The sequence below is a fragment of the Penicillium digitatum genome, chromosome 3 (assembly GCF_016767815.1).
Source record: "Penicillium digitatum chromosome 3, complete sequence".
Lineage (NCBI taxonomy): Eukaryota > Fungi > Ascomycota > Eurotiomycetes > Eurotiales > Aspergillaceae > Penicillium > Penicillium digitatum.
This window is the reverse complement of record NC_089386.1, coordinates 2,237,280-2,264,290: the sequence shown is the minus strand read 5'-3', so window position 1 is coordinate 2,264,290 and position 27,011 is coordinate 2,237,280. Positions and strand designations below refer to the sequence as shown.

Genomic DNA, 27,011 nt, shown 5'->3' with positions numbered 1-27,011 from the left:
AAAATTGCCAACTTTGATCAGGTGAGATATATACTCCGTACTTCTGTCCAAAGTTGAAGCTAAAAAGTTGGAGAAATTGCACGCCAAGTGGGAATTGTCGAATTGCGGGTGAGACTTTAGTGCCCTTTCCCCGCAACATTTATCTTTTCTCTTCAGCTACTTTGTTTTTTTGTTTTTTTTTTTTTTTCCCTGACACTTGATCTCGCAAATGACGTCCCGAAATGGAGTCCCAGGGTGATCAGCCGTCTCCGGGCCCCGACTCGGTCGAGGTTGAGCTAGCAAACGGCAAGCGACGATGGCGCCGAAACAGAGTCGCCTGCGACTCATGCCATACTCGCCGTGTACGATGCGACCGTGCTTTTCCCTGCTCGAGATGCCTGCGTGGTGATATAAGCTGCCAATTTACCCGCGAGCGCCGGAAACGAGGACGTATCGCAAGATCGAAGGCGAAATTTGGAAACGCGAATGCCGAGGAAGAGACAGCCCCAGACCCCACCGTGGGGAAACAGGCCGACGAGGAACAAAATCGTGGGTCACAATCGCAGCAGGCGCTGTCACCGGTGAACAATAATTCTCCTGTATCGACCTTCCAGCAGCGATCACCGGCATCAAATGAGATCAGCGCCGTCTCGGCGCACAGTGTTGACAACCCTCGGTCTGTGCCGGATCATCCACCACCGCAGCGGGAAGAGCTCGCCGCGAACATTACGGAGGAATGGCTTTCAGCGGCGCATCTATCGCCAGACTCATATGATCTGCTTGCAGGCACGGGTGGCAGCGACGCGCCTCTGCCCCGTTTGATGGACATTTGGAATCCGGTTGATTTCGCTGGACAACGACCAGTTCAGCACGCCCCTCCTATACCGTCTGTGTCAGGGGCGAACTTTCCGAGACAAAGACGTCCATCGAGCTTCCGGTCGCCATTGAAGTACCCTGTATTGGAACCTCTCATGCCATTCCTCGAATCGAACCTCCCGCATCGACTGGTGTGCGATCTGCTTGAACTCTACTTTACCAGCGCTTTCTCAACCCACATGCATCCTGTGTGCCATCATATCCATTGCTATGTCCTACGGAAGACTTCCTTTCTAAGTGCTGATCGCCCTAGGCCGACTAGTCCTGCCTTGCTGGCAAGTATGCTGTGGGTAGCTGCTGTCGATGATCGCGCCTTCTCTTTATCCATCTCACCATTACAACGGAGAAGGATATGCCAGTTTCTCTGTGCGTTGATAATTCGCTTACTGCGACCTTTGATACATGTCTCGTTCAAAGACCAAGATCCATTCCGCGCGGAAAATGTGACCAACCATGAATTTTCAGCCGGGGCTCACCACCCATTTGAAGGAGTCGGAGATGACAAAGGGCTGGTAGGCCCCGCTGGATCATTAGACGATGTCATTACGTATATTCATGTGGCCTCGATTGTCTCCTCTAGTGAACAGAAGGCTGCAAGTATGAGATGGTTTGTCTTGCCTTTGTTCCTATCCCCTGTCCCCTCCACTAACTCCACGCCAGGTGGCATGCGGCCTTTACACTAGCTCGAGAACTCAAATTGAACCAGGAGATGGAAATAACACCCACTATCGACAGCATGAGCGATGGGTCAAGCCCGTCCTTCGGCTACGGTCTAGGTGGATGGCCTGGTTCCCCAGGTGGGCTGGGCTTGGACTATTCGAACACCTCGCGTGCAAGCCTGAATTGCGTATGTGATAAGAGCCATGACTTGCAAAATGGAACTATTACAGAAGAGCATCGCGAAGAGCGGCGCAGAACCTGGTGGCTGCTCTACATCATGGATCGCCACCTCGCATTATGCTATAATCGTCCGCTAGCTCTACTCGATGCCGAAAGCGAAGACCTATTGCTTCCACTGGATGAAAACTCTTGGCAAGCCGGGATCATTCACAGCAACAGTCCTCGTCCAGATGGCCCTCAATGCCCCCGGTCGGGCGACCAAAACAAACGTCGCATTTTCCCCAACTTCATCTGCCACGACCACTCTATCCTTGGATTTTTCCTCCCGCTCATGACGATCACGGGCGAACTAATCGACCTAAATCAGGCACGAAATCACCCTACTCTTGGTGTCCGACTTCAAGGAAAAGAAGCGTGGGAGGTTCACGTGTCGGAAGTGCTGCGTCAACTTGAGGTCTACAAAGCTAGTCTCACCACCTTTGCGACGGCGACAGCGGCAGACCCAGCGGCCTCATCGACGACTGCCTACGCCAATAAACCCGACCCTGTCGATCCGCAATTGTCTCAGGCCTATTCTTGGCATGCCCAAACCGTGATTGCCTATTCCTCCTACCTAACCCACGTCCTCCACATCCTACTCGTCGGAAAATGGGACCCTGTCTCACTCATCGAAGACAAGGATTTCTGGACATCGTCCCCGGCCTTTGCATCCACCATCTCCCACGCACTGGAAGCTGCAGATTCCGTGCAACAAATCCTCCGCTTCGACCCGGACGTCAGTTTCATGCCTTACTTCTTTGGTATCCAGCTACTGCAAGGCAGTTTTCTCCTTCTGCTTATCGTCGAGCGCCTACAAAAGGAAGCAGGAGAGGGGATACTCAACGCCTGCGAGACCATGATCCGAGCCACCGAATCATGCGTCGTCACTCTCAACACGGAGTACCAGCGTAGCTTCCGGCAGGTGATGCGCTCTGCGGTCGCCCAGGCTCGGGGTCGCCCAGTCAACTCCAGTGAAATTCGGCATCGCCGAAAAGCGGTTCTCGCACTTTACCGCTGGACGCGAAAGGGGACGGGTTTAGCCCTGTAAATACCCCACCAGCAGAAGCAGGTACAGCTAGGATTCATTTCATCCCTGTCGATCCCTGCATTCCAGAGCCAAATCATGCGTCCTGCCGTACCTGAAATCGGTAGGGACGCTTTCCCCCACCTCCGATCTTCCCGAGGTCGCAATCTTGGAGTTGACAGGATACTACGTTTGAATCAGATCCAGTTCTGGCATGGTATTTATTGGATAGGCGTTTTACGCGGTGGAGGAGTTTTTTCTATGTACCTATTGGAGAGCAGAGAACTCTGCAAGTATATAATCCACTGTGTCTCAGTCCATTCTTCCATGGCGTCGACAGAATCTACCCCAGAACCCTTCATCCATCTAGATCACAAGATGAAACAAGGCCTATGTCATTCCTCACTCTCCTCTTTAGCTTCAACTCTCCATCCTTCTCTATTTACCCGTTCAACGGCGGGGTCTCGTTTAAATTCTTGATGCCGAGTTACCGAAATTCTCCGATTGGACTACCATCTCCCCCGAATGCACGGCCTCGACTGCGAAATCCGGGGAAATCGGTTAATTGAGGTATCTTGAGGGATCATGAGGTCTCCGGGGATATTTGCCGTTGGAACTTTGCCCCGGGTTCTCCGCAACTCCACAGCTCAGCGTGGGTTGATGTGGGATTCCAGTTTTTCAATTGTTTTAAAAGTCCTTCATGACCCCGGTTCTGTGGGGAAGAATTCTTTGCTTTCAACCTACTGGTGACAAGGTCTCGCGAGGATACAAAATCTTTTGAGCTTCGACTTCAACTCCAATTCCAGTCCAACCGAAGCTTTGCTCTTTGATTGCTGTCTTTAATCCTATACTTACGCCCTCATCATTCAATCTGTGTCATCAATCTGTGTCAAATACAGTACATTCACCATGATCGATGCTCAATTCCCCTACGAAATTACCTCTTGGCCTATGGAGAGTCTCGTTGATTCACGGATGGAACAACGAGATGAGCTCAGCCCACATCCTTTCATCGCTGGCGACTTTCCTCTGCCGATACAGGAGGGACTGGACTCCTCCTGGACTGCTGAGCAGTTTAATTGGATTGAGGAAACCCCGGTTAAACTGACTACTTTCCAACCATATCCACAAATATGGTACGACGCCGGGCTAGTCAGAGAGAACTGTGGAGGGAAGAGAACCAATACTACAAGGTAAGCTACTACCCAACCCTTTGCCCAGAGACCCCCAAAATGGCGAGACGAGAAAAAAAAATAAAAGGCGCGCCTTGAGACCTAAGTAGCTAAAATCTGCAACTAGTTTCTCACTCCACCAATCAACCCCCTTCCAAACCACCGAGAATCCCCCGATCCATCCCCTCCCAGATCTCCAACTCGCAACACAAAGAGCCCTCTTCATGACTCCCATCCCAAATACCCTCGCCGTTCCCTTCCCCGGCTCCCCAAGCTCAAATCCGAATGGATCGCCAGAACCAAGCCAAGCTTCATCAAGCGGGTGGGAAGGCGAAGCTGAACCCGAAGATGCTCAATACATGCAACTCGACTTTGGGCCTTCGGATTTCGGGGCCTCGGCATTTGACACCCAACATCAGACTCATGGCCAGACCCACAGGCTCAGCTCCCCGCACCGTCGACACTCACGCATAGACGAAGAGTGTCTCACACCACTCGAGATGCCAGATGGGAGTACCCGCATGACATCAAATTGGCTACCAGTGGATCCTGATGCGGGCTTTGCGATTGGTCCGTCCATGATGATGAACGAGGATGTAGCGTTCAAGGACATGAAATATGCTTTCATTCCGTTGGTCCCCGAGGCTTGGCCGTATGATCGCTGAGAGCCGAAGGTGATGCATGATTATTTCGCTGTTTGAGGCAAATTGCGGAACTGGTATCCCCTTCCGCTGGGGCCTTTACTCCCCCCTCTAGTGCCGGCTGCGCTACTCGAGCCATCATTGTGCGCTACCTTTTTCGTGGATAGACTCGTCGCCATTGGCGGGATTATTATAGCTCCCCCCCCCCCCCCCCCCGCACGACTACCCACATTCCTCTCCTAGCTCAAATTCCTCGTGTCAGGCGATGGATACGAGGGCCTGCAGGACTTGACCGAAGAGGATTTCGAGAAGTCATTATTATTAGAGACGAAAGGCATCACGGGCAATGATGGAATCGGGCCGAGAGCGGAGACCACACGCCTAGGCCCAATTTCCACATCGTGGATCAGACAGGAATTGATGTTGATTTAAAGTCACGTCTTGATATTCGAGTTAGGCAAATGCGGCCTTGAAAAAAAAAAAAAGAGTTGGGGGACAAAATAGAACTATTGCAATGCACTTGTCGAATTAAAACTGCCAAGCTTTATATAAGAGGAAAAAAGAAGCACTCTGATAGACAGATTGGTGTTATAGCCGGCTACAAAGAGTTCATTTCAATCTTTCAAGGTCGTTAAATCTGAGAATAAACATCCCAACATACATATCATTGTTGTCACTTGCTTACAAAATCCTCCAAGTCCCAGAAATGTATGACTAAAGGGCCACTCAATCCAAGATTCACCGGGCCCTAATTAGATCTGACTCCAATCCAACCAGATAGTAATCCCCTCCAGCTCATCTCGATGCTCCATATAATAAGCCTGTCCCAACAGATGAAGCTTCCGTCGATCTGTCTTTTTAGACTTGGTGCGCGGGACTCTGTCAATAAGAATATACAGCGCAGGAACATAGTACCTGGGCAAGCTCTGGCGGACGGCCTCGCTCAGCGACTGGGTGAGCCCATGCACGGACTGTCTCTCGCTGATCGGACGAAACTCCATCTTCTCAACCGGACCACTTTCCATGTTCATCGGGTTACTCGCCAAGTATAAGTAGACGGCAAGAATAGGATCACTTTGTCCATCGATCACACCAAGAACATCTACAACCGCTGCATCGCCGGTGGACAGATTGCGCCGGAGAACGTATTCCACTTGGCCAGCCTCGACACGGGCTCCGTCTAGCTTCAGCATGCTATCTTTGCGGCCCATCAGCTCGATTGTCCCATCGTGGTTGTATCGGCCCAGATCTCCGGACCGATAGAGACGATGATTCGGCCTATCGGTGTGGAGCTGGGCCATCCAGACTGGTGGCGCGGTGAGGAAGTTCTCCGATTTCCCAGAGACGTGATCTAGATATCCCTTCGAGAGATGGGGGCCCTCGATGAGGAGTTCGCCGACAGCTCCAACGGGCATCAGTTGGTCTGGGTTGTCAGGGTTGACAATCCATATCGCACCGGTAGCAGGACGACCGACTACTGACCCGCGACCCATCTGGAGATTGCGATTATATGCGCAGAGAGAAGCTATCTCGCCCATGCCATATTGGTTTACCACCTGCACGCGGTCCAGCCATTTCGCCAGTACCGCGTCTGAGACGGGCTCGCCGCCGATGCACATCATTTCCAGTGTGGGGACGCGGTCTGGTTCCATGTCGATGGCGACTGAGGGTGTTGCAAACATTATGTTCCCCTCCAAATCGTTCATATCATTCATCAGTGATTCCATTGTCAAAGATCTAGTGGGAACACAACAGCATCCACCGGCTATCAGAGGGGCCAGGAAGTCGTTGTTGCTGATGTCGAAGGTGTACGAATCGAATTGGAACATCCGGCTATGCGGTCCCATGCCCATGACTCGGATGTAATCCGTCAACGCGGAGGCATAGCTACGGTGCTCCTGGACGATCCCCTTAGGCTTTCCCGTGCTGCCGGATGTGAAAAGCACAGCACAAGGGTCGGTGGGGGTGACGGTTGAGCACGGGACTGAAGTCAACAATGGCAGACCGGAAACCGAAGCCTCGCTGACCTCGAAGAGAATTTCGACACGATCGGCAAACTTTTCCTTGTACCCGGTTGATGTGAGCATTAACCTTATCTGGGTGCGCTCGAGGGCGGATGCAAGGTATGGTGGTGGATCAGAGCCATCGACGCAAATGTATGCACCGCCAGCCATGAGGATAGCCAGTCTGGCCACGATAGCCCATGTGGATTTGTAGAAAGCGCAAGCAACATAGATACCTGGTTTGACGCCTTGTCCCACTAGCCAGTGTGCCAAGCGAGAAGTCAGTTCCTCAAGTTGGCGATATGTCAGATCCCCATCCCAGGAGCGAACGGCGGGAGCATCGGGTGTTGTCTTTGAGTGTTGTAAACAAAGATCATGTAGCAGAGCATCATTGCCGGGGCCGATGGCTTTGGTGAATTGGATGATCTGATCACGATCATGCGCCGAGCATAACTCGAGGCTTCCGATCGTCTGTGTGGACGAGCCATCAATTGACGATAGGGCCTGGTTGAAACTGTTCAAGAGGCTTGTAGCCAATGAGAGTCCAATCCCCGTGTTTCCAACGTCCAACTGGGAGTGTAACATATCGTCGGAGGTATGGCATATCGAAAGGCGGAGACCGGTGAATATCGAGTCTACCTCCGATGCTTCTTTCGCCGGTATGTCACAGCAGACCTGACAACTGCCGATACATGCATCCTGACCAGACAGGATGCGCTTCGCAGGTTGCTTCTGGTAGACGATTGTAACATCGAAGCCAGGATCCTCGCCGGCCTGGCCAGCATGGACGTTGTGCGTAGCTTTGACATGGGATATTAGGCCCAATGCCTCAATGCTATCACGCAAGAGATCCCCCACGCTATCATGAGGATCTACATGGATCTGGGCGGTTGGCTTCGAGTAGCCATGAGCTGCTTGGCCTACATAGCACTGGCCGTTTAGATAATCTTGACCAATGTATAGAGTTGTCGAGCAAAAAAATGCTCTGATAGTAGTGACCCAAGCTAATTGAAGTAGCCGCTGGACATGAAGATCCGGATGTTCTTCTTGGGCGGGCGGGGGAAGATTGAGGCCATCGGCGAGGTGCAGAAGTCGCCAAGGACGTGCCTTCAGAGTGAGGTCGACTCCATTTGTAACACCACGATCGACTGCTACCTGGAATGGAAGAGAACTAGACTGGGAAACAGCAATTGTGGGTTCTAATAGGACTGGAGCCATGATGAAAATGAACTGTAACAAGTGCAGATGAAATTAACTACAGCTGTTGAGGATTAGGGATTCTCCTGGCCTAAATGTACGGCATCTAGTACAGGGTAAAGGCACGCAGAAGCTGTCTCATTGTCAATATGTCCCTTGGCCCCGGTCTCTTTGTTTAACTAAGAGGGTGGTCAATAAAACCTCGTTATTGACGCCACGGGCATCGATTGCGCGAATCATAGCCATCGTTCGGCAAGTTTGGAAGCTCGTAAGATGCACTCTGTACAGAACCACCACTTCGTGCTCACGGAGTGTTTGCTCTGGTGTGAGAGGTCCATTGTATTGCTAAACGGGCTGCCTGGGTGTCCGAGCAAAGCGGCCAATTTGTGCCGGGGGTTTGGGGGGCTTTCTGCGAACCTGAGAGGTCCAGACGAGGTAGACGTCAAGAAAAGAATTTGGTTCCCAATTCAGTCTGACCAATCCGATATTGAAGATCTTCACCGATCTGCGTTATATTTCGGGACTCTGAATAGTCCCGAGGTCGGTTCTGGAGTAGCAGTGGTACGAAGAGTCAGCTGCAGATAGAGTCAAGGTATTCCGTAAAATGTTAGGCGAGAAGGAATTGATCCAGGGGGTCTAGTCTTGTCTTTTACATTATTTGTGTTTTTTCCTTATTAAAATTAACATGACCAAAAAAATTCGAAGCCCCACCAACTCATACATTCTGCATAATCCCGGGATGAACACCCTCGAGGATCATCGACAGCTCAGCCCATAGTTTCTCCCGGGCTTGGCGCCCCTCGTCACTTCGAACAAAAGGTGAAAGGGAAGTGTTCTCCACATGTCCATCATGCATATATGCACCATGGCTTTCAAGTCCCGCAGTAGCGCCCGCTACCAGCGTTCGGGATCCAACCTCGGTGGACCGCGCCAATACCATTTTCATCACTGTGAACTTCCAGCCACCCTCACGCCCCAGCTTTGAGTGGCAGAGACCAGGGTTGAGCATATTGATGATCACCTCTGATCCACGAACACGACCCGCCAGTTCCTGCACAAGCAGCACCTCGAGCAACTTCGATAATGGATATCGCTCGCCCATTTTGGCTTTGGTAACATCGCTGACGAACTTCATTGGCTTATCTTCCTTCCATTCTGTGAACTCTACCCAGCCGTGTACCTCGCTCACAACAAATGCAAGTCGGGGCGTGTGCGATGGGTTCTTCTTTCGAGTGGCTTTCAACGTCGGCAGGAGGAGAAGACCGAGGAGTAGAGTGTTGATGACATTGACAGTGACGGTTCTTTCATAACCCTCGGCAATACTAAACTCCCCTGTGGCGATCGCTGCATTGAGGATGGCTGCGTCGAGCTTAGGGAGCTTGGCGATGCGGTCGCCAAAGGCAAGGACGGAAGCATTGGAAGCCAAATCGACCTCCCACACCTCACAGACACCTAGACGACCTGTAGACTTCTCAATGTCCTCTTTTGCTTCGTTGCCCGCAGAAACATTCCGAACGCCCAGGATCACTCGTGCGGCGCCTAGTCGCGTGATGTGACGTGCAGCTTCTAGCCCTAAGCCGACATTGGCGCCAGTGATGAGCACCGTCTGATCAGCGAAAGACTGTGTTGGGTATGTGGGAGTAACGAAGAATTGTGAGTAAAGGAAGCCCATGATGAGTGAATAATTTCAATCGATGGGTTTTGAGGAAGAAAAGGGAGAAAAAAAAAAAGTGCTTTATGTATGTGGAGAATGCCAACGTCATGATGGGCTGGGCGACCAGGAGTTTAGCGGGGTTAAGCTAATCTCGGTGTTAGCGCACTCTTATCACCGAATGCAAGAGAGGTGGACAAAAGACCACGCTTGATCACGAAAAAGTGTGGCTTTGGATAGCTACTTTTAGCATTATAGGTGTAGGGCCTCAGTACTTATAGCGGTATTGGAAAATGGGGTGATCACAACATGAGAGTGGCAGTTGGCTTATATCCATTCGTCTTACCCAACATGACTTGAAAGTCTGCCCTGAAGAGATCCCCCTTCAGAAAATAACGGCAGCATATATGTGATCGCAATCCAACAGTTCCAAAGACGAAAAGTCTGTTTATCCCCTTGAACAGAACGAACCATCAGAGTCCTCAAGGCCACCAGCGAAGCTAATGTTATGCTGATGGCAAACCAAAGCCATGAAACACCCCAGAACATTGGACACCCTATTCCCCAACAGAGCATGGGTAGAGCAATAGTCCAGCGTGCCGCAGTATCACCCCACACCAGGGGCACCGTTCGCCGACCGCGTTTAGCATCGCCAGGCTGATCGGACATGTCCTGCAATTGGACGGTGGAGAAAATAACCCCAATGATGACAAGAAGCCACTGTCCCAACCATCCAAGCGGATGAAGAGAGACCCAAGAGCCGCCCAGAGCCACTTCCATCGCTCCCGATGCGAAACAGGTATATCCCAGTCCATTGATAATGTTCCGGATGACCGGGTTCTTGTCTGCGCCACCCCAGTTATTGTACCACATCCCTAACCATATCAAAGCCACAGAATGTCGGACTCCACCAGCAAATACATGGCTATAGACCGGGGCGAGTATATATAGAATGACCATGACTCGCGTGCCCCAGTCGTGAGAGATCCGCCCGCGGGGAAAGGGGCGCCATGGCTTGTTCAAACGGTCCTCGGCAATGGCTCCTTGACCCCTTTGGTTGTTAATGGCGAATGGGACTAAGTTAATCAGAAGCCATGACAATACTGCGAGAGCTTTTCCAATCGACTTTGGACAATCCCTGATGGTCTGCGGAGAAGACAAAGCTCCTGAAACATACGGGTCGTATTTTGACGCGGCCCAGGCGTTTGTGATTCCGAAAATAGTACTTGGTGCTACAATCGTTTTGAAATCACTAAAGACAAATAGCCAGAGGGTATGTGCGTGGTACCACAGAGATTTCAATGCTCTTGGAACAGTTGAGAGACATCGGCTCATACTGATGAGTATTGATGGCCCAATCGAGGTCAATGGTATATGATAGCTCAGGTTGTGGGTTTTGTTTCACCTGCGGTGGAATTTAGGCCTTGAGACCAGAACGTTGGAGGTGGATGAAAAAAAAAGATCGTCCAAGTGAGAGAAGAGAATTAAACCCAACCGTCGTGGAATTTTGACTGTCTGTGACAAGGCGCCAAACCTATGCTAAATAGTTAAGCATCTTTGGGGGGGGGGGGGGGGGGGTAAACCTGTGGACCCCTTGGGTTACCTGAATATCCAACAAGGCTGATTTTGGGGCCATATCCTCCGATGGCTATGAATGACGAGTGTTGTCCAACACTGTTTGGTGCAGTGAGCGTTTAGATACAAAGAGCCATAATTAGAGCCATAATTAGAGCCACGATGGGAGTTGTTCCACTTTGAGGCAGGAAATTGCTGCACGCAAATTGTTCCATTTGATCATCATGATAGCTCCAGGGGCAGTTGCAATTACTGCAGGGCTACTAGCCCATCAACTTGTCTTTATTCATGGAGAATGGCATTTGAAGGGCCCTAGCGTCGTTGTTATTCATGTTCTTGTTTTGGGTCTATTACACGCAAAGCATTTGGTGGATCATGGAAACACTCAAATCAGCTTGGTTCAAACAATATCCTTGGCGACATGCTATCTCTCATCACTATTCACCAGCATGACAGCATACCGACTGATGTTTCATCGACTCAAGCACTTCCCCGGCCCCAAATTAGCTGGAATAACCAAATTATGGCACGTCTGGAAGTGTCGTGACTCTCGTGGGCATCTGGTCTTGCAGGACTGGTACGAAAAATATGGGGAGCTCGTACGAACCGGTAAGAGCTATCACAACTAAAGTAGAACTCCTCGGTAACTTTTGATAAAATTTTCAGGTCCTAGCGAAATCACCATATTCCACCCGGAGGCCTATGAGGCCATGGATGGTTCTGACAACCGCAACACCCGCTCTGATTGGTACGACCTTCTGTATCCTCGTGTATCCTCAATCTTCACTCGCGACCGAGAACTACATCATGAACGGCGGAAGATGTGGGAGCAAGCGCTGAGCAGAAAAGGTGTGGTGAACTGCAGAGCCCACAACGTGTTGGAGACTGACGCAGTCGTTCAGCTTTGGTCCAGTATCATTGGCGAGTTATAGAAAAAGTGCGAACATTGCATAGCCTAGTTGCTGTGAGTCATTCTCGCCCTGTTCTTATTAATGACCTGATGTACTTCTTCGCGTTTGACTCGATGGGTGATTTTGCCTTCAGCGAAGATTTCGGCATGATGAGTAACAAGAGGTGGCATTCGTCCATATCCATGTTGCGCTCGGCGCTCACATTGCTGGGGCCATTCAGTCCTGCCATTTGGATTCCAAGACTGGGATTTGCATTTATTCCCTCACTATGGAAGGTCCGACAATGGTTTAATATGCTCGCATTTTGTGATGAATGTATGGCTCGAAGGATGAAGGTAATGGAAATCGGATGAGGTATCAGGTTCCGACTAAAACAGCTCTAGAAAACTCTCTCCGATCGCGATATTGCATCTTGGTTCATCGAAGACCACGTCAAACACGGATCAGATCCCACGCGAGCGCGGTGGTTGAGCGGTGATACCGCAACACTGGTTGTCGCCGGAAGGTTAGTATGACTGAATATCATGAGGTAACGGACTGATCATCATAGCGATACCACTGCTCCAAGTTTAACCCTGCTCTTTTATTTTCTCGCTCGCTATCCCGCACATGCTGATAAGATCCATGAAGAGATCCACGGTATTGACAGAGAAAGTCCAGCTGTCTTGGCTACGTTGCCACATTTGACAGGGACTATTAACGAAGCAATGCGACTGCTTCCAGCAGTACTAACCTTCAGCTCTCGAGTGACACCACCAGAAGGAATAATGATGAGTGGCACTTTTATCCCGGGAAATACCAAAATCTGTGCACCACGCTACACAATAGGTCGACGTGAGAAGCCCCTTATCCCGTCTTCCGTCAGAAACACTGAAAAAAAAAATTGTTTTAACTTGAAGTTGGGACGGCATATGTCTACCCCCATGAATTTATTCCCGAAAGGTGGTACAGCCGACCGGAGCTGATCACGGATAAAAGGGCTTTTGCTCCTTTTGGTGTCGGTAAGCTACAATCCTACCATTGACCGGTCTGGTTATAGCTCCCATGTGGCCATTTGAGTTGCACTGGGATAACAAGAGACTCGTCTTCTGACTCATTGTTTCGACAGGGCGTACAAGCTGTGTTGGCCGTCATTTAGCTCTTGCGCAAATTCGCCTCGTAACTGCTGCCTTGGTGTTCCATTATCATATCAAATTTGCACCCGGTGAAAATAATGGCGAGGCTGTGGAACGGGATATGAAAGACCAGTTGACCGCGCAGCCTGGTGCTTGTCGGCTAGTGTTTGAGTGTCGGACATAGGTAAGGGGGAGCAAGATAGGGCCGAGTGTGGAGATGATATGAGTGAGAATAATGTCATCCTTGCTTTCAATTTGCGTTTTGGAACCGCGGGACGAAAAAGGGTTGAGCTAGATACAATTTGCAGACCAAACCTGTTCACTCTTCATCCTTGGGCCGAAATCCCCATGCAACGTGGATGTCAAAGGTGACGTAACAACCAGATTGAATATCCGCATAAGCCTTCTGCTCTAGATCCTCAACCTGCCGCAGGGTCAGCGCCCCTTGCGACCCTCTCGCAGAATGAAGGCGCGCCCATGCGAACATAGCCCTCATTCCATTGATAGTCAAGCGTGCGCGGGTATCATACACCCGATCCACAGAAACGGCCTCAGTGTGGACGTCTACTAGACCTGCAGTGCGCATGTCGGTCGCCAATCGATTCCACCCATGCTCAAAGCGGAGTCTCATGGCAGTGAGGAACATCATTCCTATGGCACTAGCCGCATCGGTCGTGGAATCAGGTTTACTGGGGAGGTGGCGAACATTGGTAAAGTCGCACTCTTCCCACTGCATAACACCGCCAGGCTTTAGTAGTTTAGCAAGATTGCGAATGACTCTCCCCCATTCAGACGCAGTCAAGCCGGCGGCAATGAGTCGAACATGTACGATATCATATTTTCCGTAGAGGCTGACTGGAACATCCTTGCGGGCGTCGAGAAGGTGCAGAGTCACGTTTTTGGGGAGGGTTCTGGCGGGTGGATACAGCGATGTTGATATGTCATATCCGTGTAAGATTGCGTCGGGCCAGTCATGGGCCAGGTCACGCAGGAAAGCTGCAGTGCCGGTGGCGATGTCAGCAACTCGGGCGCGGGGATGCATTTTGTCTCGAACGGACGGGTGCAGCAGGTAGCCGATGTTTCTGTGCCAGCAGGAGTCAGTATAGTTTGCTCATGGGCTGCTTTCCACCACAGGACTTGGCGAAGGTTCTTACTCTGTGAGAAGGTCGAATTGCTCATCAAGCCTATTGAGGTGACTTTAATCTTTGATGGTTTCATTGGCTGTTGGTGAGTTCTTTACCTTTGCGCTTCGGTGGAATCTCGCTGCATATTCTCCGCGTACGTATCCATGAAGAGTGGCATTTTGAAAAGATTGCTTTGGGTAAAACGCCCAAGATGAATGTCTCTCAGATTGAAATGATAGAGGGGAGGATGCAGGGAGGCTGCAGTGGATTGGAAAGAGTATGAAGTTCGATGTTATGAATGACCCGGTCAGTCTAATTTTTCAGAACAACCGTGAAAGCTCGGCCTTGCAGTCGCCAAGGTCTCACGTTGGTACTTTCCCAGCTGAAACTCCGTTGATTCACAAATTTTGGAGGAAGTTGGGGTCACCTTTCTCAAGTTGTACGAAATGAAGCCTGCGGTGTTCTTAAACACTTCCCTGTTAGACATTATTTGCACATGCTGTCCTCCAGATTTAACAGTAACAGCCTTGAAATGACGGCGTTTCTTGATTTTACAGAATTCTCTTGTTCCTCTCAACCCAACCCTCCTGCTCTTCATCCACTAACTTTGTTTCATTTTGTTAGACCTTGTCATTGCGAACCTCAACATTAAAAATGATTCACTTGAATCATCGGTCTCCAGTTTTGATTGTTTGGAGCTTAATATTCTTTTTCGTTGCTACAGTAGCTGTTGCCCTTCGAGTTGCCTCTATGCACATACGACGTCGGGGCTTGAAAAGTCATGATTATCTCGTAATTTTCTCATTGGTAGGTTTTGACTGTTCTCATGACCTTCCGCAGGTTAACGAGAACGCCAGGTGCTGTTGACAGGATATGTGGTGGACATGCTGATAGGTAAGTTGATCGAATCAACGTTTTGTGCCCCAAACAGAGCCAACATTTCATGCCAGGCGCTACCACTGCTGGCTATGGCGGACGTACGGCGACTATGGCTACACGGAACCCAGGAGAGTTGGTCAGTGCATTGAAGGTACTTGGCCTATTTCTTCACACTATCAAACGATGTGTTAACCTAGTTAGATATTCTGGGCATCAGAATGGATGTGGGCAACCTCTACAGTCTGCTTCAGACTAGCCATCCTCCTTTTATACATGGAGATCTTCCCAGGAAATCAAAAGTTCTTCTGGTGTGCAACTGGGGTGGGTTGTCTTGTCTTTCTATATTGGGTCTCTGCAGTCTTGACTATCGCCTTGCTATGTCGCCCGGTTGCCTACAACTGGGATCGCACTATTCCAGGGAGCTGTGGAGATGTCTTGAAGATACAGTACGCATCTGCAGGGTTCAACATGGGGATTGATTTGGGAGTCGTGTTGCTGCCGCTCCCTATTGTCTGGCGACTCCAAATGTCGAGTCGTAAAAAGACCGGTGTCACTGCATCGTTCGCCATAGGTATCCTGTAAGCCCAAGCCCCCCCCCCTCCCCCCACCAGCTTGTCCTAGGTTCAGTTGCTGACCGACACTAGAACGGCCGGTATCAATCTTGGCCGCATCATTCAGACCAAGTTGTGTCCAGCTGATGATCTAATTTACTGCCTCAGAGACTCCTCTATTTTTATCATGGCGGAGATGACGGCTGGAATATTAGTAGCCTGCGTACCAACATTTGGGCCCTTGTTGTTTCGTGGGCGAAATGTACGTTCAGTGCAACCACACGATTTACCCACAATTGGGTCAGTTCGAATCCGCCCTCGTCCAGCAAAATTCGACTCTCTGCTTTCCACGCTGGATCGCAGTCACCATGATGGTGGAGACCGAGGCAATACAAAGGAAGTGGAGTCCGCGTGTGCCCCCACACATACCGGGACTGGGAATGAGAGTGAAACTCCAGAGACAGGGATTTTGGTGACGCGCGACCTCGATGTGCATAGTCTGAATATTCTACCTCGAGTGTCAGAGACTTCCACTGTTTGATTTGCAGAGATGCTCCTGTCTTTACAATGCAAAGGGCAATAATCTCCTTGACATGCACGTTCCATCTTCGCGGGAGATCTGCATGGCTCCACAGTCAGGAACTGGACCTCTGTTTTGACGACTTCAAACCCTGACAATGCACCAGGATTTGTATGCTTTTGCTCCGTAACGCATATCAGATGTATACTACCTGGAGTCTGAGCCGTGTGGACTATTTTGTGGCGTCGTAATCCTTGCTACTAAAATACATAATTGAACGAGAGGAGCCACTTAGGTCAGATCTGCTCCTCAAAACATAAACGGTCAGACCGCGCATAGATGAAGCATGAAATTATTTACCCTGGTTGTTCAGGCATCAACACGATTATAAGGCTGCCAGACCAAGTGCGGGGAACCTTGACATTTCTACGAGTCTTCCCTCTTCACAACTCACCATGGCTTCCAAGTCCTTTGCGGTTGTGGTCTGCCATGGCTCCTATCATACACCCGCTCCATACCAAGCTCTTGTAAACGCCTTGAGTGAAAAGGGTATCGAAACCTATTGTCCCCAACGGCCCACTTGTGATCTCAGTCAGCTGAATGTCGGCAATCCAAACAACCCTGACTTTGATCGCAAGGCTCCCCCCGGAGGCTATCCACTCCCCGCAGATGACGCGGCCGAAATTGGACTGCTTCTCGACAAGTTGATTGCAAAGGGAAAGTCGGTACTACTTGCAGGACACTCTTCCGGTGGTTGGGTAGCTGCTGAGGCTGCACAAAATTCTCGCCAAGCTCCTGTTCGCGCAAGGGAAGGAACAACTGGTGGTGTCATCGGGATCTTCTTCATCGGAGCATTCATTGTTCCGGAGGGTCAATCAGTTCATTCATTCTTTCAGCCCCCGGATGGCAAAATTGTAACGCCTCCGTTTATGCGATTTCATGTGAGTGGATCAGTGAAGCACCCTGTGTTTGTAGATACTGACCCAATTACAGAAACACGGTGTCCATGGCCTTGGGACTATGGTCGACCCTGAGCAATATCTCTTCAACGACCTTGATGCAGCGACTGCGAAAAGATGGGCATCCACGCTGACAGCTGCTCCTGTAATGAATAGTCCCCTCACCCACAATCCCTATGATGTGCTTCCATGTGCCTATCTTGTGCTAGAAAAGGACCATACATTGCCCAGAGAATATCAAGAAGGAATGGTGGCAAACCAAAGTAAGCCATTCACAGTCTACCATGCACCCTGCGGCCACTCGCCGCATCTCAGTTGGACAAATGAGCTCGTTGCAAAGATTGAGGAATTTGGAAATCAAGTTCTAGCGGAAAGCACAACAGATTAAGTGAGGCCCAGAAATAAATCTCATTTTAGCAATCTCTAAAGAGCCAAATATGAGTTACACTTGAACAATCCCAAGGTCTGACGAATGGGAAGAGAGGTTTGTGCAACACGCCTTCCCTTCGAGGTAAAACGCTTTCCATTTCCATTTTCACTTTCTCGTTTCTTCATCTCTCCTTGTTTATCTCTCAAGTCTCTCCTCTCAATCAGCCATGGACACCCCTCGCTATGTATTCGGTGCCCAAGGGTTTGGTGTAGCCTGGACAGCGGACAATGTCGACCACCTGATGAAGAGTCTCAAGGGGGCCAAAATTCATCAATTTGACACGGCTGCTCTGTATCCCGCCACAAATCCTGGTGAATCTGAGAAACTACTCGGTAAAACAAAGCCAGAGGATGCAATCATTAACACCAAGGTACTTTTCATTGGCGATGACTCTTTGGCCTTTCAAAACATGGGAGACTCTATCAAGGCCAGTTTGGAGCGACTGCAGGTCGAAAAGGTGAGTGGCAAGCACACACCAGCTATGCACACAAGGCTAATACGGCTATTACTAGATCCACACACTCTACGCTCATGCCCCGGACCGCAACACCCCGATCCCGCTACAAGCCGCACACTTCGACCATTACTATCGTGAGGGGTATTTTGAACGGTTGGGTCTCTCTAACTACAGTCCATCTGCGATCCGTGCCTGGATGGAAATCGCAGTGGAGGAAAACCTTGTCATGCCTTCCGTCTACCAAGGCCAGTACAACGTGTTCTGCCGAGGCTACGAGGATGAACTTTTTCCCGTACTTCATGAGTTCGGCATTGATTTCGAGGCAACCTCCCCTTTGGCAGGTGGATTCCTCACTGGCAAGCTTTCCTATTCTCCATCGCCTGAACAGCTGGAGGGTACCCGCTTCGAGGTCGGAGAGGGTAACATGCTTGGTGCAGTTTACCGCATGTGGTATGATCAGCCCCTTTGTCACCAAGCGATGCGAGCCTTGGACAACGTTGGTAAAAGAGTAGGAACTACAGGAGCTCAATGCGCCCTGCGCTGGTTGCTTTTCCACTCGAAGCTCAAGGACCCTGACCGAATTGTCATCGGACCAAGCACCTTGAAACAGCTTCAAGACTATGTCGACGCCCGCGAGGCTGGTCCACTTCCAGCTGACGCAGCAGGGAGCATCAGTGCACTTTGGCCGAACCTGAAGGACGTTGCGGCAACCATCATTGACAGGGGATGGTGGTCTCTGTGATCATCAGGCTCAACACCAGGGAGATCATGACCAAATTGATTATTGAAGGTGACACGACAAGTGTGGACTCAGTCATTTGAGCCTTAAGCTCGCAGATACACAAACCACATGTAATGACATCTCCTTATTCTTCATCACACATACTTCTCCTGCGATATCAGCCCCTCGGATAGCTTTGCGACTTACACAATCGCCCATTTTCGGCCTCTGTCCACACCTCACTCCCCACACCCTTGAAAGCATAGAAGCTATTGTGGGGATCGTACTTTCTCTTAATGGCTAGTAAATTGTCATAGTTATCCCCATAAAACGCCTGTTGCCAATCCTTCTGATTTGGATCGGCTTCACTCAAGTATGCACCACTTCCCGGGGTCCAATCTTCTAACAGGGGCATTAGAACATTGCTGATGAGTTGCTGGAGTGCCACATTTCTACCGATGTCAGTATAGTCGAACAACCTGGGCGAAGTTTAGTAAAGCTTGCATGGCCCTAGAAGTGAATCAAACCACATACGCTCCAATTACAACATCCATCATTGCATCTCGCCAGGCTGGATTCACACTGTTTTCAGGATACGCAACACGAGACGAGTTGACCACAACCCCTGAAATGAGAAATCCAGCATTTTTCTCGACGGTGTCACGGAATAGGGTGGTTAGATTGTCCAAGTTTTGCTCAACTACGGATCTTGGAATCAGGCGACCACCAGCAAGTTGATCAGTTATGGTCTCCTGCGGGCTCATCGTCTGGTACGCATCGAAGTATGTAGGAAAATCGCTCACATCATACGCTGTTCACTGTCTGTCACTATTCAATCAAACTTCATCTTATTGCGTCACTTACTGTGTTGTATGTTGTTTTGTTCGAGGAACGCAATTAAAGGACTGAAAAGAGAATTGAAAAGTATAGCTGTGCCGCCCGGAATGGTAGTAGGCGTCGTTGACAAGGTAGTGTTGGTTAACCACCAAACACTTGCACCTCCAGCGTCCCCGATCGAGGGAAGAATCGATATGAACACGGCGACCGCTGCAAAGAAAGCATCTCGTGATACACCCGTGTCGAAGAATGAAAGGTTACCCGACGTCGTCGGCAGCTCAGGGTAGGCCTTGCTTGTCATCGACACAACGACACCGTAGGTGCCTCCACCTCCACCTGACAGCGCCCAGTAGAGATCCGGATATTCTATGGGCGATGCTGTCACCATCTTCCCATCCGCCAGAACGACCTCCCATTCCAGGACCTGATCAGCGGCGAGGCCTACATGAGACGCCAGTTGGCCATGCCCGCCGCCTTGCGAATATCCCCCTGCCAGCCCGACCGTTGGACAGTTGCCGCCTACGACAACAAGTCCAGCTTTATAGGCGGCGCCACTCGCTTCAAAGGATTGGACCCCAGCTCCCATCTTCATGGCTTTGCCGGAATAGTGAGAGGAGACGTAGTCCACTATGGAAATTTCTTTCATGAAATGCACCCAGATTGCCAGACCGCCAGCCCCAGTAGACTTCCCAAGTAGGTCATGGCCAGTATTGCGGATGACAAGGCGGATGTTGTGCCGAGCTGCAAAATGAATTGCCTTCCGGATTTGTGCGGCGTTCGTTGCATTCACGGCGTATTGGACGTAGTTCCCGATTGTGCAAGGTGAGGTTTTTGACGAGAAGGGATTGCAGCTCAGGTTCGTAAACCTGGACGCCATTATTGATGATGGACTCCCATAGTGTGTTGCTGGGAACCCCCAATTGGACTGGAGGTATGTGCATTGTGATTGATTGTATGGCGTGAATGAGTCGAGGTGGCAGACGCTCGCGATCGGAACAGTTGCAATCAAATTCCCATCCACGGTCTCGTTAAATCGGGCCCATCGATGATCTTCAGGCCAGCAAGGATCATGTGGCATGCAGCGACAGGCAGGGGATCCTGTGTGATCTGTGATTGAAAGCGCACAGCCCACAGTTGCGACGAAAAGCACAGCGAGACAGAGCCGCCTCCACGCGGGACAGGGGTTGATCATCGTGATCCTCGAACTGCACCTCGCTTTTTTTTTTCCCTGGGAGTAGACAGACTATATACCTATATCAAAGGCATAGCCACAAGATTATGGCATTTTCTGCAAAGTGAAACTCAGCCTCGTAGTCGAAATCAGCGCGCACTGCACTTGAGACCTTGTTACATGCCGAAATATCACATCACATTTCACATCACTTGGGCTTTCGCAATTGTCAGGGTGACCCCTACTCTGAGTCAGAGCCTTGTGGGATGTGCGCTTTAGTTGAAACTCCGAGGAACAACATACTCAGCTCATCTTGGGTGCCATTGTGAGAGAGGAGGCTTCCATCAGTTTTCGACAGCCTAAGATTGGTGTAACCAGGCTGACTGGAGCAATGCGTAAGACGTTCAGAGATGTCTAGCTAAAAAAATCTCTTTGCGTTCAGAATGAATAAAAAAGAAGTGAAATAATGAGAGAGCTTGCTGGGTTTGTGATTTTGTTCAATGCATTTTTCCCTGGTTTCAGACTTAACCCGCGAAAGAAGTGCGAACCTCCTAGTATGGCTCTTTCGATATCAAAAAGAAGATCCTTGATACCTGTGGCTAGATGAAAAGCATCGAATTTGAGAACGAGAAGCAATAGCGTCAGCTATATGCTCCGTCCTGGGCTCTCATAGATCATGGACACCAGCAGCGGATGGACCGAACTGGAATAAAGTCGCATCCCAGGGAGCGCTCACAGGAGATTTGCAAATATACGCACCGATCATGAGAAGAACTTCTATCTTCCCTCAATACAGAGCGGATTTTTTAGAGCGCCAAGATTGCCTCCATGTTCTCTAGGTCCTATGTTCAAGAAATCAGGTACCCTTTTGTTCGTCAATGCATACTAGGGAATCCTTTCCCTTTTTTCCCAACAAAAGGTCCTATAAACTACTGCAGAAACCTCTGTGTTATCATGGTAAGCTGCAAGCTGAAAATATCATACCATGCCTACCCCTGCATAGTGAAAACTGGAGCACAAAAGCTGAGGGTAGGTTATCCAATTGGGTGTCAATCAGGTACCCCAACCAACTTGAGTCTTACCTTCACGCGGCCCAGTTAGTGTCCTATCCGGAGGATTGGTGGATGAATCAAAGGCAGCCATAGCAGTCGGTTTCTTGACTTGCCTATAAAGATTCACCAATTCACTGTCACAGTATCTATCTGAGCGTTCAAAGACACGAATTTAACTGCTGAATAACAGGGCTATTCAAACCTCCAATCCGCTCAGTCAGATGGCACAAGCTGCGAGCCAGGAATTTGTCGGTGCTCTTTGCACAGGCTGTCCAACTCTTGTCATTGTCAGTCTATTCATTTCGAAGGAAAGTGGAAAAAACTTTGGTCGGATTTTGTAGGGAACAACAAAGGCCGCTGTTGGGTTCGTACTTTACGATACAATCCATAACTCTCTTGCAGATGATCTTGGTGTTCTTCCAATGGCGCTAGAAGCAGTTGGCCACCAAGGCTAGGGGCATTAGGGCAAACGTGTTCATGACAGTCAGCATTGGTGCTCTGGTAGATGTCACTATTGTCTAAGCTGCAGGGGTTGGGCGGAGGCATCTAATTTTCTGTTTATGAAGAAGTAGCACATATTCTGTATCTGGGGACACATCGCTTGGTCACAAAACGAACCGAGAAAATTGCGTACACTTGTCTATGCATGAAATTGACTATGCAGGCTTGCTTTCAAATCGAGAAGGTAATGATACAGGTACATACATGATCACAGAACAGGGCTGGTGTAAACCTCAATAGAAGCCTTTTCCACGGTGTTTCTCCAGCCAGCAAAACGCGCCCGGGGCACAATTGATATCCGATCACCTGCTTGAAGATTTTGCATCCAGTTGAGCGCCTGGTCCCTCCGGTAGATAATCTGATGGTTCATGGTTTCACGTCCAGCGTGGACATTGGTCGCCAGACGTAGGTTTTCATCTGTGGGGATATCCTCTCGTCCCGGGGGTTTCTCAATACCAAGATCAAACCACGTCCAAGAGTTATTGAAGGTACCATGATCCTCGCGATAGCTGCTCCATCCTTGGTCATGGCTCCAGATGTTGATTTTGATCTCTTGCACGGGAAATCGCTCGCCTTGAATGGGCTCTGATGTCAAATATGGGGTTCGATCACGACAGTCGCTTTCATTGTAATGCACCCTGTCTTCTCTGTGGACAGCAGATAACACCCAATACTCTGCGAATTCTAGAATCTCTAGCACGAGTTCAGACGGCAGCTTTTGTCGGAGAATGTTGAAAGTCTCGACGCTATCTGCTGAGTGTCTTGGGTAATGAATTCGGTTTCCTCCAGTAGAAGCTGAAGCTTCACGTCTGATAGAATTGACATCCACTGATATTGTGGAGTAAGAGGATCCCATGGCGATTAGAAGAGGTGACGTTGTTAGGCTGGTGTGGTCCCTGATGGATATTAGGGCCTAATACATAGGCCGCTGCAATGACAAACAGATGTTCTGTTTGTTCTGTTTGTCCTTGTGAACTTTTGGCCTAGCGGTCAAAATGGTCTTATGTAACCCATCAGGAGTAGCGGCCTGATTTGTCTTCGGGGGATTACACTCGGACCTCCCGTGTGCACCTGATTAGCTCGGCCACTCGTGGCTTGGCATGGCGATCGAGCTGTGGCTATGCAGGATCACAGGGCGTGCTGTTTTTTTTTTTTTTTCGGATCTCAGAATTTAATTCGAGCTTGCGCAATCAAAATGCAGGTTTCTGGTATTTTAACTTGTGGGCGTTAGAAACATGACGCAGTCCTGGTTTTGAAAACTGAACCCCAGTAATATATATCCCTGATCCTCGGGTAGCGTTGGGCTTCATCGATTAAACCCAAGTATTCATGGAGACTTTAGGAGAGCAGAGTGAAAAGCAAGAAACAAACCTGTCTTTCAAATTATCAACGTAGCTACCAACTCACAGTGCTGAAGGCTGAACACCTTCAAAAGTAGACATGATCAATGTAGAAGAAACTAGTTGGATGCAAAATTATAGAAAGCTCAAGTCACAGCCGCACCATAGGGCTCTAGTCTATGTGCACAGGTAAGATACAATATTGTGAGATTGCAGGGTTGCTACATAGTTACATCACTCATTGGCTGTCATAAAGCAAATATTCAACTGCACGAATGAACAAGATCGGAAACTAGTAGATGCAGGGGTGTTCTCATTCCCTGCCCAGCTAGATCTCCTCTGGACATAGCCAATACTTCTTTCTGGGCTCTCTCACCAAAAGCTCATTGTGATAAAATTCACCATAGTTCAGGCATATTTTCCTGGTGTCATTTCACGCTAGTTGAATCATTAAAAAAAAGGGACAAAATGTTCTGCCCCAAAGAAAGAATTCAATCAAGTGCCTGCACAACCTGCGCCCAATCTCCGAATCCATAAGCTCCTGGCACACTTTCACCATCGAATAGACTTGCTAGAATAACCCGATCGGATTGCTCGCCTTGCCACGGTTCTCTGCCATGTTGAGCAACGACGTTATCGTAAACCAACACATCACCCTCTTGCCAATGGTGCAGAACCCGAATCTCTTCTGTAATCTTTGCCAGTTGTTCAAGATAATTTTCAGGAATAGGCGTCCCATCTCCAAAGAGAGCTGTTGCGTGACCTTCTTCCGCACCTCGACATCAAACTGTGCACGTTTCCAATACGCCGCCAGCCCAGTAAAAAGAGTCGGCAGGTTCGTACCGGGCTGTGTTCGGACAACAGGTAGCCGGTGCGACAAGACCAGCCCATCGTCAGTCCACTCCCATGTCGTATGCTCCCCTCTGCCGTAGCGGGCAATCTGGGCTTCTATTTTGCGGCGTTTTGTTTCTTCGTCATCTCCTTCTTGAATTTCCTTGCCAAAGGCCTGCTTTAGTGTGGATCCCCCTTCAAACTGCTTCTCCACTCGATAGGTCACTTGGCTCAAAATTCCCTTTTCCGTCACTTCGGCGATAAACTCAGGGATCTCTTGCTGTGCGCGGTTAAACAATTCCAATGAAGAAGAGATAGGTGATTCCCCACCCCTCAACGGCGCACGATGGCCATAGAAAAAGATGTACTCGGGCGCATGCGGTACTTGCGGCGACTCGTTGTGGCTGTATATTGGGACCTCCTTGGGCGCTTCGTTGGCGGGCGCAACATTTGACGCGAGAAGTGGTCTATCGACGACAATGCCAATAATCTCGTGGGGGTTGTAGCCGAATGCGTGTGCAAATTTGCTGAAGTCATCTGCGTTCTGGATTGGTAGATCGCGAAACAGCAGCGTGCCATGCCGTGCGAGTTTCTTAGTCAAAATACCGTCTTTCGCTTGGAGATTTTTAATCGTTTCTAGCACAGTATCGAGAGTTGCCTTGTAATCGGCCTTGACAGGTCGTAGTGCAAGCGGGATAACTGTGTTCTTGGGATGCGGTGGTCCGAGGATACGCTGGTTGGAAGTTGGAAGGTCGAAGGACTCAAATGTGATGATAGAGTCGTCCGGCCAAAGCTTCTCAAATTGTAGCTCTGGAGAGGTTGTTGCCATTTTTGCTCAATATAAATGTGAGATTGTAGGTGATTGAGCAACAACACTCAAGCGCATGCCGTACATTTGTAGTTGAGAGCACAGTCCCTTATAACTGCCGAGATGCCGTGATATCATTGGATAGCCTTCATATGATTTGTGATCCAAGACACCTTTCACACCTGTGATGCTTCGCCATCGATTGCCGAAATATGGCGCGATTATGCCATGAGCTTTTGTTTTGCGTGCTCGTCTGGATATCGCCCCGTCAAACGGGGTGTACAAAGGGTTTCTATCCGATCATATTAAATAGACTTGCCGGATCCTGTGTATGCTAGGAATCAAATTTAATAATGTTTACATCCCTACATCATAGTCATATCAACATCGGGAGATTCCAAAGCCAAAGCCAACGTTTCAACGACCGTGAAAACCCAAGATGAGCACCCACCACATTATCCCAGATTATTTTACAGCACGTTTTTTCAAATCGTAGTCGTGGGACTTTGTGCATTCTGTGCGCCAGGAATGTGGAGTGCGATGAATGGTCTAGGCGTGGGCGGATCTCAAAGCCCAAATTTGGTCAATACAGCCAACGCCTTACTATACGCCTTGATAACACTGGCTTGTTACAAACTCGATCGGCTTTCACTGGACACTGACTTTAGGGTCACTTGGATACCCACTGTACGCAGCGGGGTTATATTTGAACAATCGCACTGGCACAACATGGCTTGTATGTCCCGGCGTGACACTTGCGGCACCAGTGCTGGCTTCTTTTAGAGTGTTGAGGGTGCCGTCGCCACAGGGTACCCCGAGCAACACAAGCGCGGTCGTTACATTGCAACCTGGTTTACGTTCCGCAAATTTGGCACTATCATTGGTGGTGCCGTTTCTTTAGCCTTTAAACCACAAGGCCAATCAATGCGGCCAGGTTGGGTACCAAACCTATCTCGCTTTCATCGCCATGCAATTCCTTGGACTGGTCATCGGGCGCCTCTTGTCAAACCCAGAGAATGCTCAAAGAGACGATGGAACGCGTATCGAAGCCCCCCGTGGCATTCACTGGCGTCAAGAGCTCTGCGAGATGTGGCGGCTGGCAAGGAGTAGGTCGATCTTGCTCCTTATCCCGCTATTCTGGGATTTTGGGTGGATTCAGGCATACCCTTGCACATATCTCGTAACGTTATTCACCGTTCGCGCGCGCACTGGGAAGCTTCATGTCTGCGGCTGTGGGGACGCTGGCGACTTGGTTGGGTGGGACATTAGTAGACCTACCTTGGTTGACTAATCGGAAGTATAGAGCAATTGTCACATTCGTTATCATTGCCCTCATGAACAGTGCGACGTGGATCTGGGCGGTCATCATTCAGAACGAGTACCGACACACCAAACCCGTGTTGGATTGGGGCAACCAAAGCTCCCTTGGTCGTGGGTTTGGTCTGTATCTGTTTGAATGTATCAGTCTTAGCTTCGTCGAGCATTTTGATCACTGGTGTATCGGAAATTTTTCGGACTCCCCCGGCGATCAAATTCGATACAGTTCATTGCTTCGGGGGATAGAAACCGCTGCAGTTGCAGTTGGAGTTGGCGTTCAGGCTGTACCGACAGCGTTAACTGCCCTACCTCTCAGTTATTACGCCACTCTCAAAGTCGTTCGAAAGATCGACTTATTAGAAGTGGGAAAGAAGAGTGCGGATCGAAGCGATAGAGTGACTAAACAGGATGTGGCAGAACGACAAAAGCTACCTTCTTAAGCTTAATCTGAGTGGTTTTTACCTTTTTTCAATTCATACATATTTCTAAA

At 49.6% G+C, this 27,011-nt stretch overlaps 12 protein-coding genes across 12 annotated transcripts; 6 read left to right on the top strand and 6 right to left on the bottom strand.

Moving 5' to 3' along the window:
* Positions 1-221: 221 nt before the first annotated feature.
* Pdw03_8357 (C6 transcription factor, putative) lies at positions 222-2,782 on the top strand (the record flags this gene model as incomplete). The annotated part of the gene is made up of 2 exons (XM_014678014.1): positions 222-1,462; positions 1,516-2,782. 2 exons carry the CDS (start codon positions 222-224, stop codon positions 2,780-2,782), a joined length of 2,508 nt encoding a protein of 835 aa, XP_014533500.1.
* Positions 2,783-3,667: 885 nt separating this feature from the next.
* Positions 3,668-4,595, top strand: Pdw03_8356 (uncharacterized protein; the record flags this gene model as incomplete). Its single annotated transcript, XM_066101939.1, has 2 exons — positions 3,668-3,894; positions 4,058-4,595. 2 exons carry the CDS (start codon positions 3,668-3,670, stop codon positions 4,593-4,595), a joined length of 765 nt encoding a protein of 254 aa, XP_065957022.1.
* A 728-nt stretch (positions 4,596-5,323) lies between these two features.
* On the bottom strand, positions 5,324-7,792 carry Pdw03_8355 (AMP-dependent synthetase/ligase; the record flags this gene model as incomplete). The annotated part of the gene is made up of 1 exon (XM_014678012.1): positions 5,324-7,792. One exon carries the CDS (start codon positions 7,790-7,792, stop codon positions 5,324-5,326), a length of 2,469 nt encoding a protein of 822 aa, XP_014533498.1.
* A 694-nt stretch (positions 7,793-8,486) lies between these two features.
* Positions 8,487-9,443, bottom strand: Pdw03_8354 (Short-chain dehydrogenase/reductase family protein, putative; the record flags this gene model as incomplete). The annotated part of the gene is made up of 1 exon (XM_014678011.1): positions 8,487-9,443. The coding sequence occupies one exon, from the start codon at positions 9,441-9,443 to the stop codon at positions 8,487-8,489; it is 957 nt and encodes a 318-aa protein (XP_014533497.1).
* A 2,003-nt stretch (positions 9,444-11,446) lies between these two features.
* On the top strand, positions 11,447-13,207 carry Pdw03_8353 (Cytochrome P450; the record flags this gene model as incomplete). Its single annotated transcript, XM_066101938.1, has 7 exons — positions 11,447-11,606; positions 11,664-11,846; positions 11,900-12,243; positions 12,292-12,413; positions 12,459-12,742; positions 12,808-12,909; positions 13,017-13,207. 7 exons carry the CDS (start codon positions 11,447-11,449, stop codon positions 13,205-13,207), a joined length of 1,386 nt encoding a protein of 461 aa, XP_065957021.1.
* Positions 13,208-13,342: 135 nt separating this feature from the next.
* Pdw03_8352 (S-adenosyl-L-methionine-dependent methyltransferase) lies at positions 13,343-14,325 on the bottom strand (the record flags this gene model as incomplete). The annotated part of the gene is made up of 3 exons (XM_014678008.1): positions 13,343-14,105; positions 14,178-14,207; positions 14,264-14,325. 3 exons carry the CDS (start codon positions 14,323-14,325, stop codon positions 13,343-13,345), a joined length of 855 nt encoding a protein of 284 aa, XP_014533494.1.
* A 572-nt stretch (positions 14,326-14,897) lies between these two features.
* On the top strand, positions 14,898-16,118 carry Pdw03_8351 (putative integral membrane protein; the record flags this gene model as incomplete). Its single annotated transcript, XM_014678007.2, has 5 exons — positions 14,898-14,954; positions 15,005-15,041; positions 15,098-15,177; positions 15,228-15,604; positions 15,671-16,118. The coding sequence occupies 5 exons, from the start codon at positions 14,898-14,900 to the stop codon at positions 16,116-16,118; spliced, it is 999 nt and encodes a 332-aa protein (XP_014533493.2).
* A 434-nt stretch (positions 16,119-16,552) lies between these two features.
* Positions 16,553-17,444, top strand: Pdw03_8350 (alpha/beta-hydrolase; the record flags this gene model as incomplete). The annotated part of the gene is made up of 2 exons (XM_014678006.1): positions 16,553-17,038; positions 17,091-17,444. The coding sequence occupies 2 exons, from the start codon at positions 16,553-16,555 to the stop codon at positions 17,442-17,444; spliced, it is 840 nt and encodes a 279-aa protein (XP_014533492.1).
* Positions 17,445-17,652: 208 nt separating this feature from the next.
* Positions 17,653-18,685, top strand: Pdw03_8349 (Oxidoreductase, putative; the record flags this gene model as incomplete). The annotated part of the gene is made up of 2 exons (XM_014678005.1): positions 17,653-17,943; positions 17,999-18,685. The coding sequence occupies 2 exons, from the start codon at positions 17,653-17,655 to the stop codon at positions 18,683-18,685; spliced, it is 978 nt and encodes a 325-aa protein (XP_014533491.1).
* Positions 18,686-18,842: 157 nt separating this feature from the next.
* Pdw03_8348 (FAD linked oxidase, N-terminal) lies at positions 18,843-20,378 on the bottom strand (the record flags this gene model as incomplete). Its single annotated transcript, XM_014678004.1, has 3 exons — positions 18,843-19,143; positions 19,199-19,475; positions 19,529-20,378. The coding sequence occupies 3 exons, from the start codon at positions 20,376-20,378 to the stop codon at positions 18,843-18,845; spliced, it is 1,428 nt and encodes a 475-aa protein (XP_014533490.1).
* Positions 20,379-22,433: 2,055 nt separating this feature from the next.
* On the bottom strand, positions 22,434-23,081 carry Pdw03_8347 (Ankyrin repeat protein; the record flags this gene model as incomplete). Its single annotated transcript, XM_014678003.1, has 1 exon — positions 22,434-23,081. The coding sequence occupies one exon, from the start codon at positions 23,079-23,081 to the stop codon at positions 22,434-22,436; it is 648 nt and encodes a 215-aa protein (XP_014533489.1).
* Positions 23,082-24,136: 1,055 nt separating this feature from the next.
* Pdw03_8346 (Taurine catabolism dioxygenase TauD/TfdA) lies at positions 24,137-25,225 on the bottom strand (the record flags this gene model as incomplete). The annotated part of the gene is made up of 1 exon (XM_014678002.1): positions 24,137-25,225. The coding sequence occupies one exon, from the start codon at positions 25,223-25,225 to the stop codon at positions 24,137-24,139; it is 1,089 nt and encodes a 362-aa protein (XP_014533488.1).
* Between the last annotated feature and the right edge of the window lie 1,786 nt (positions 25,226-27,011).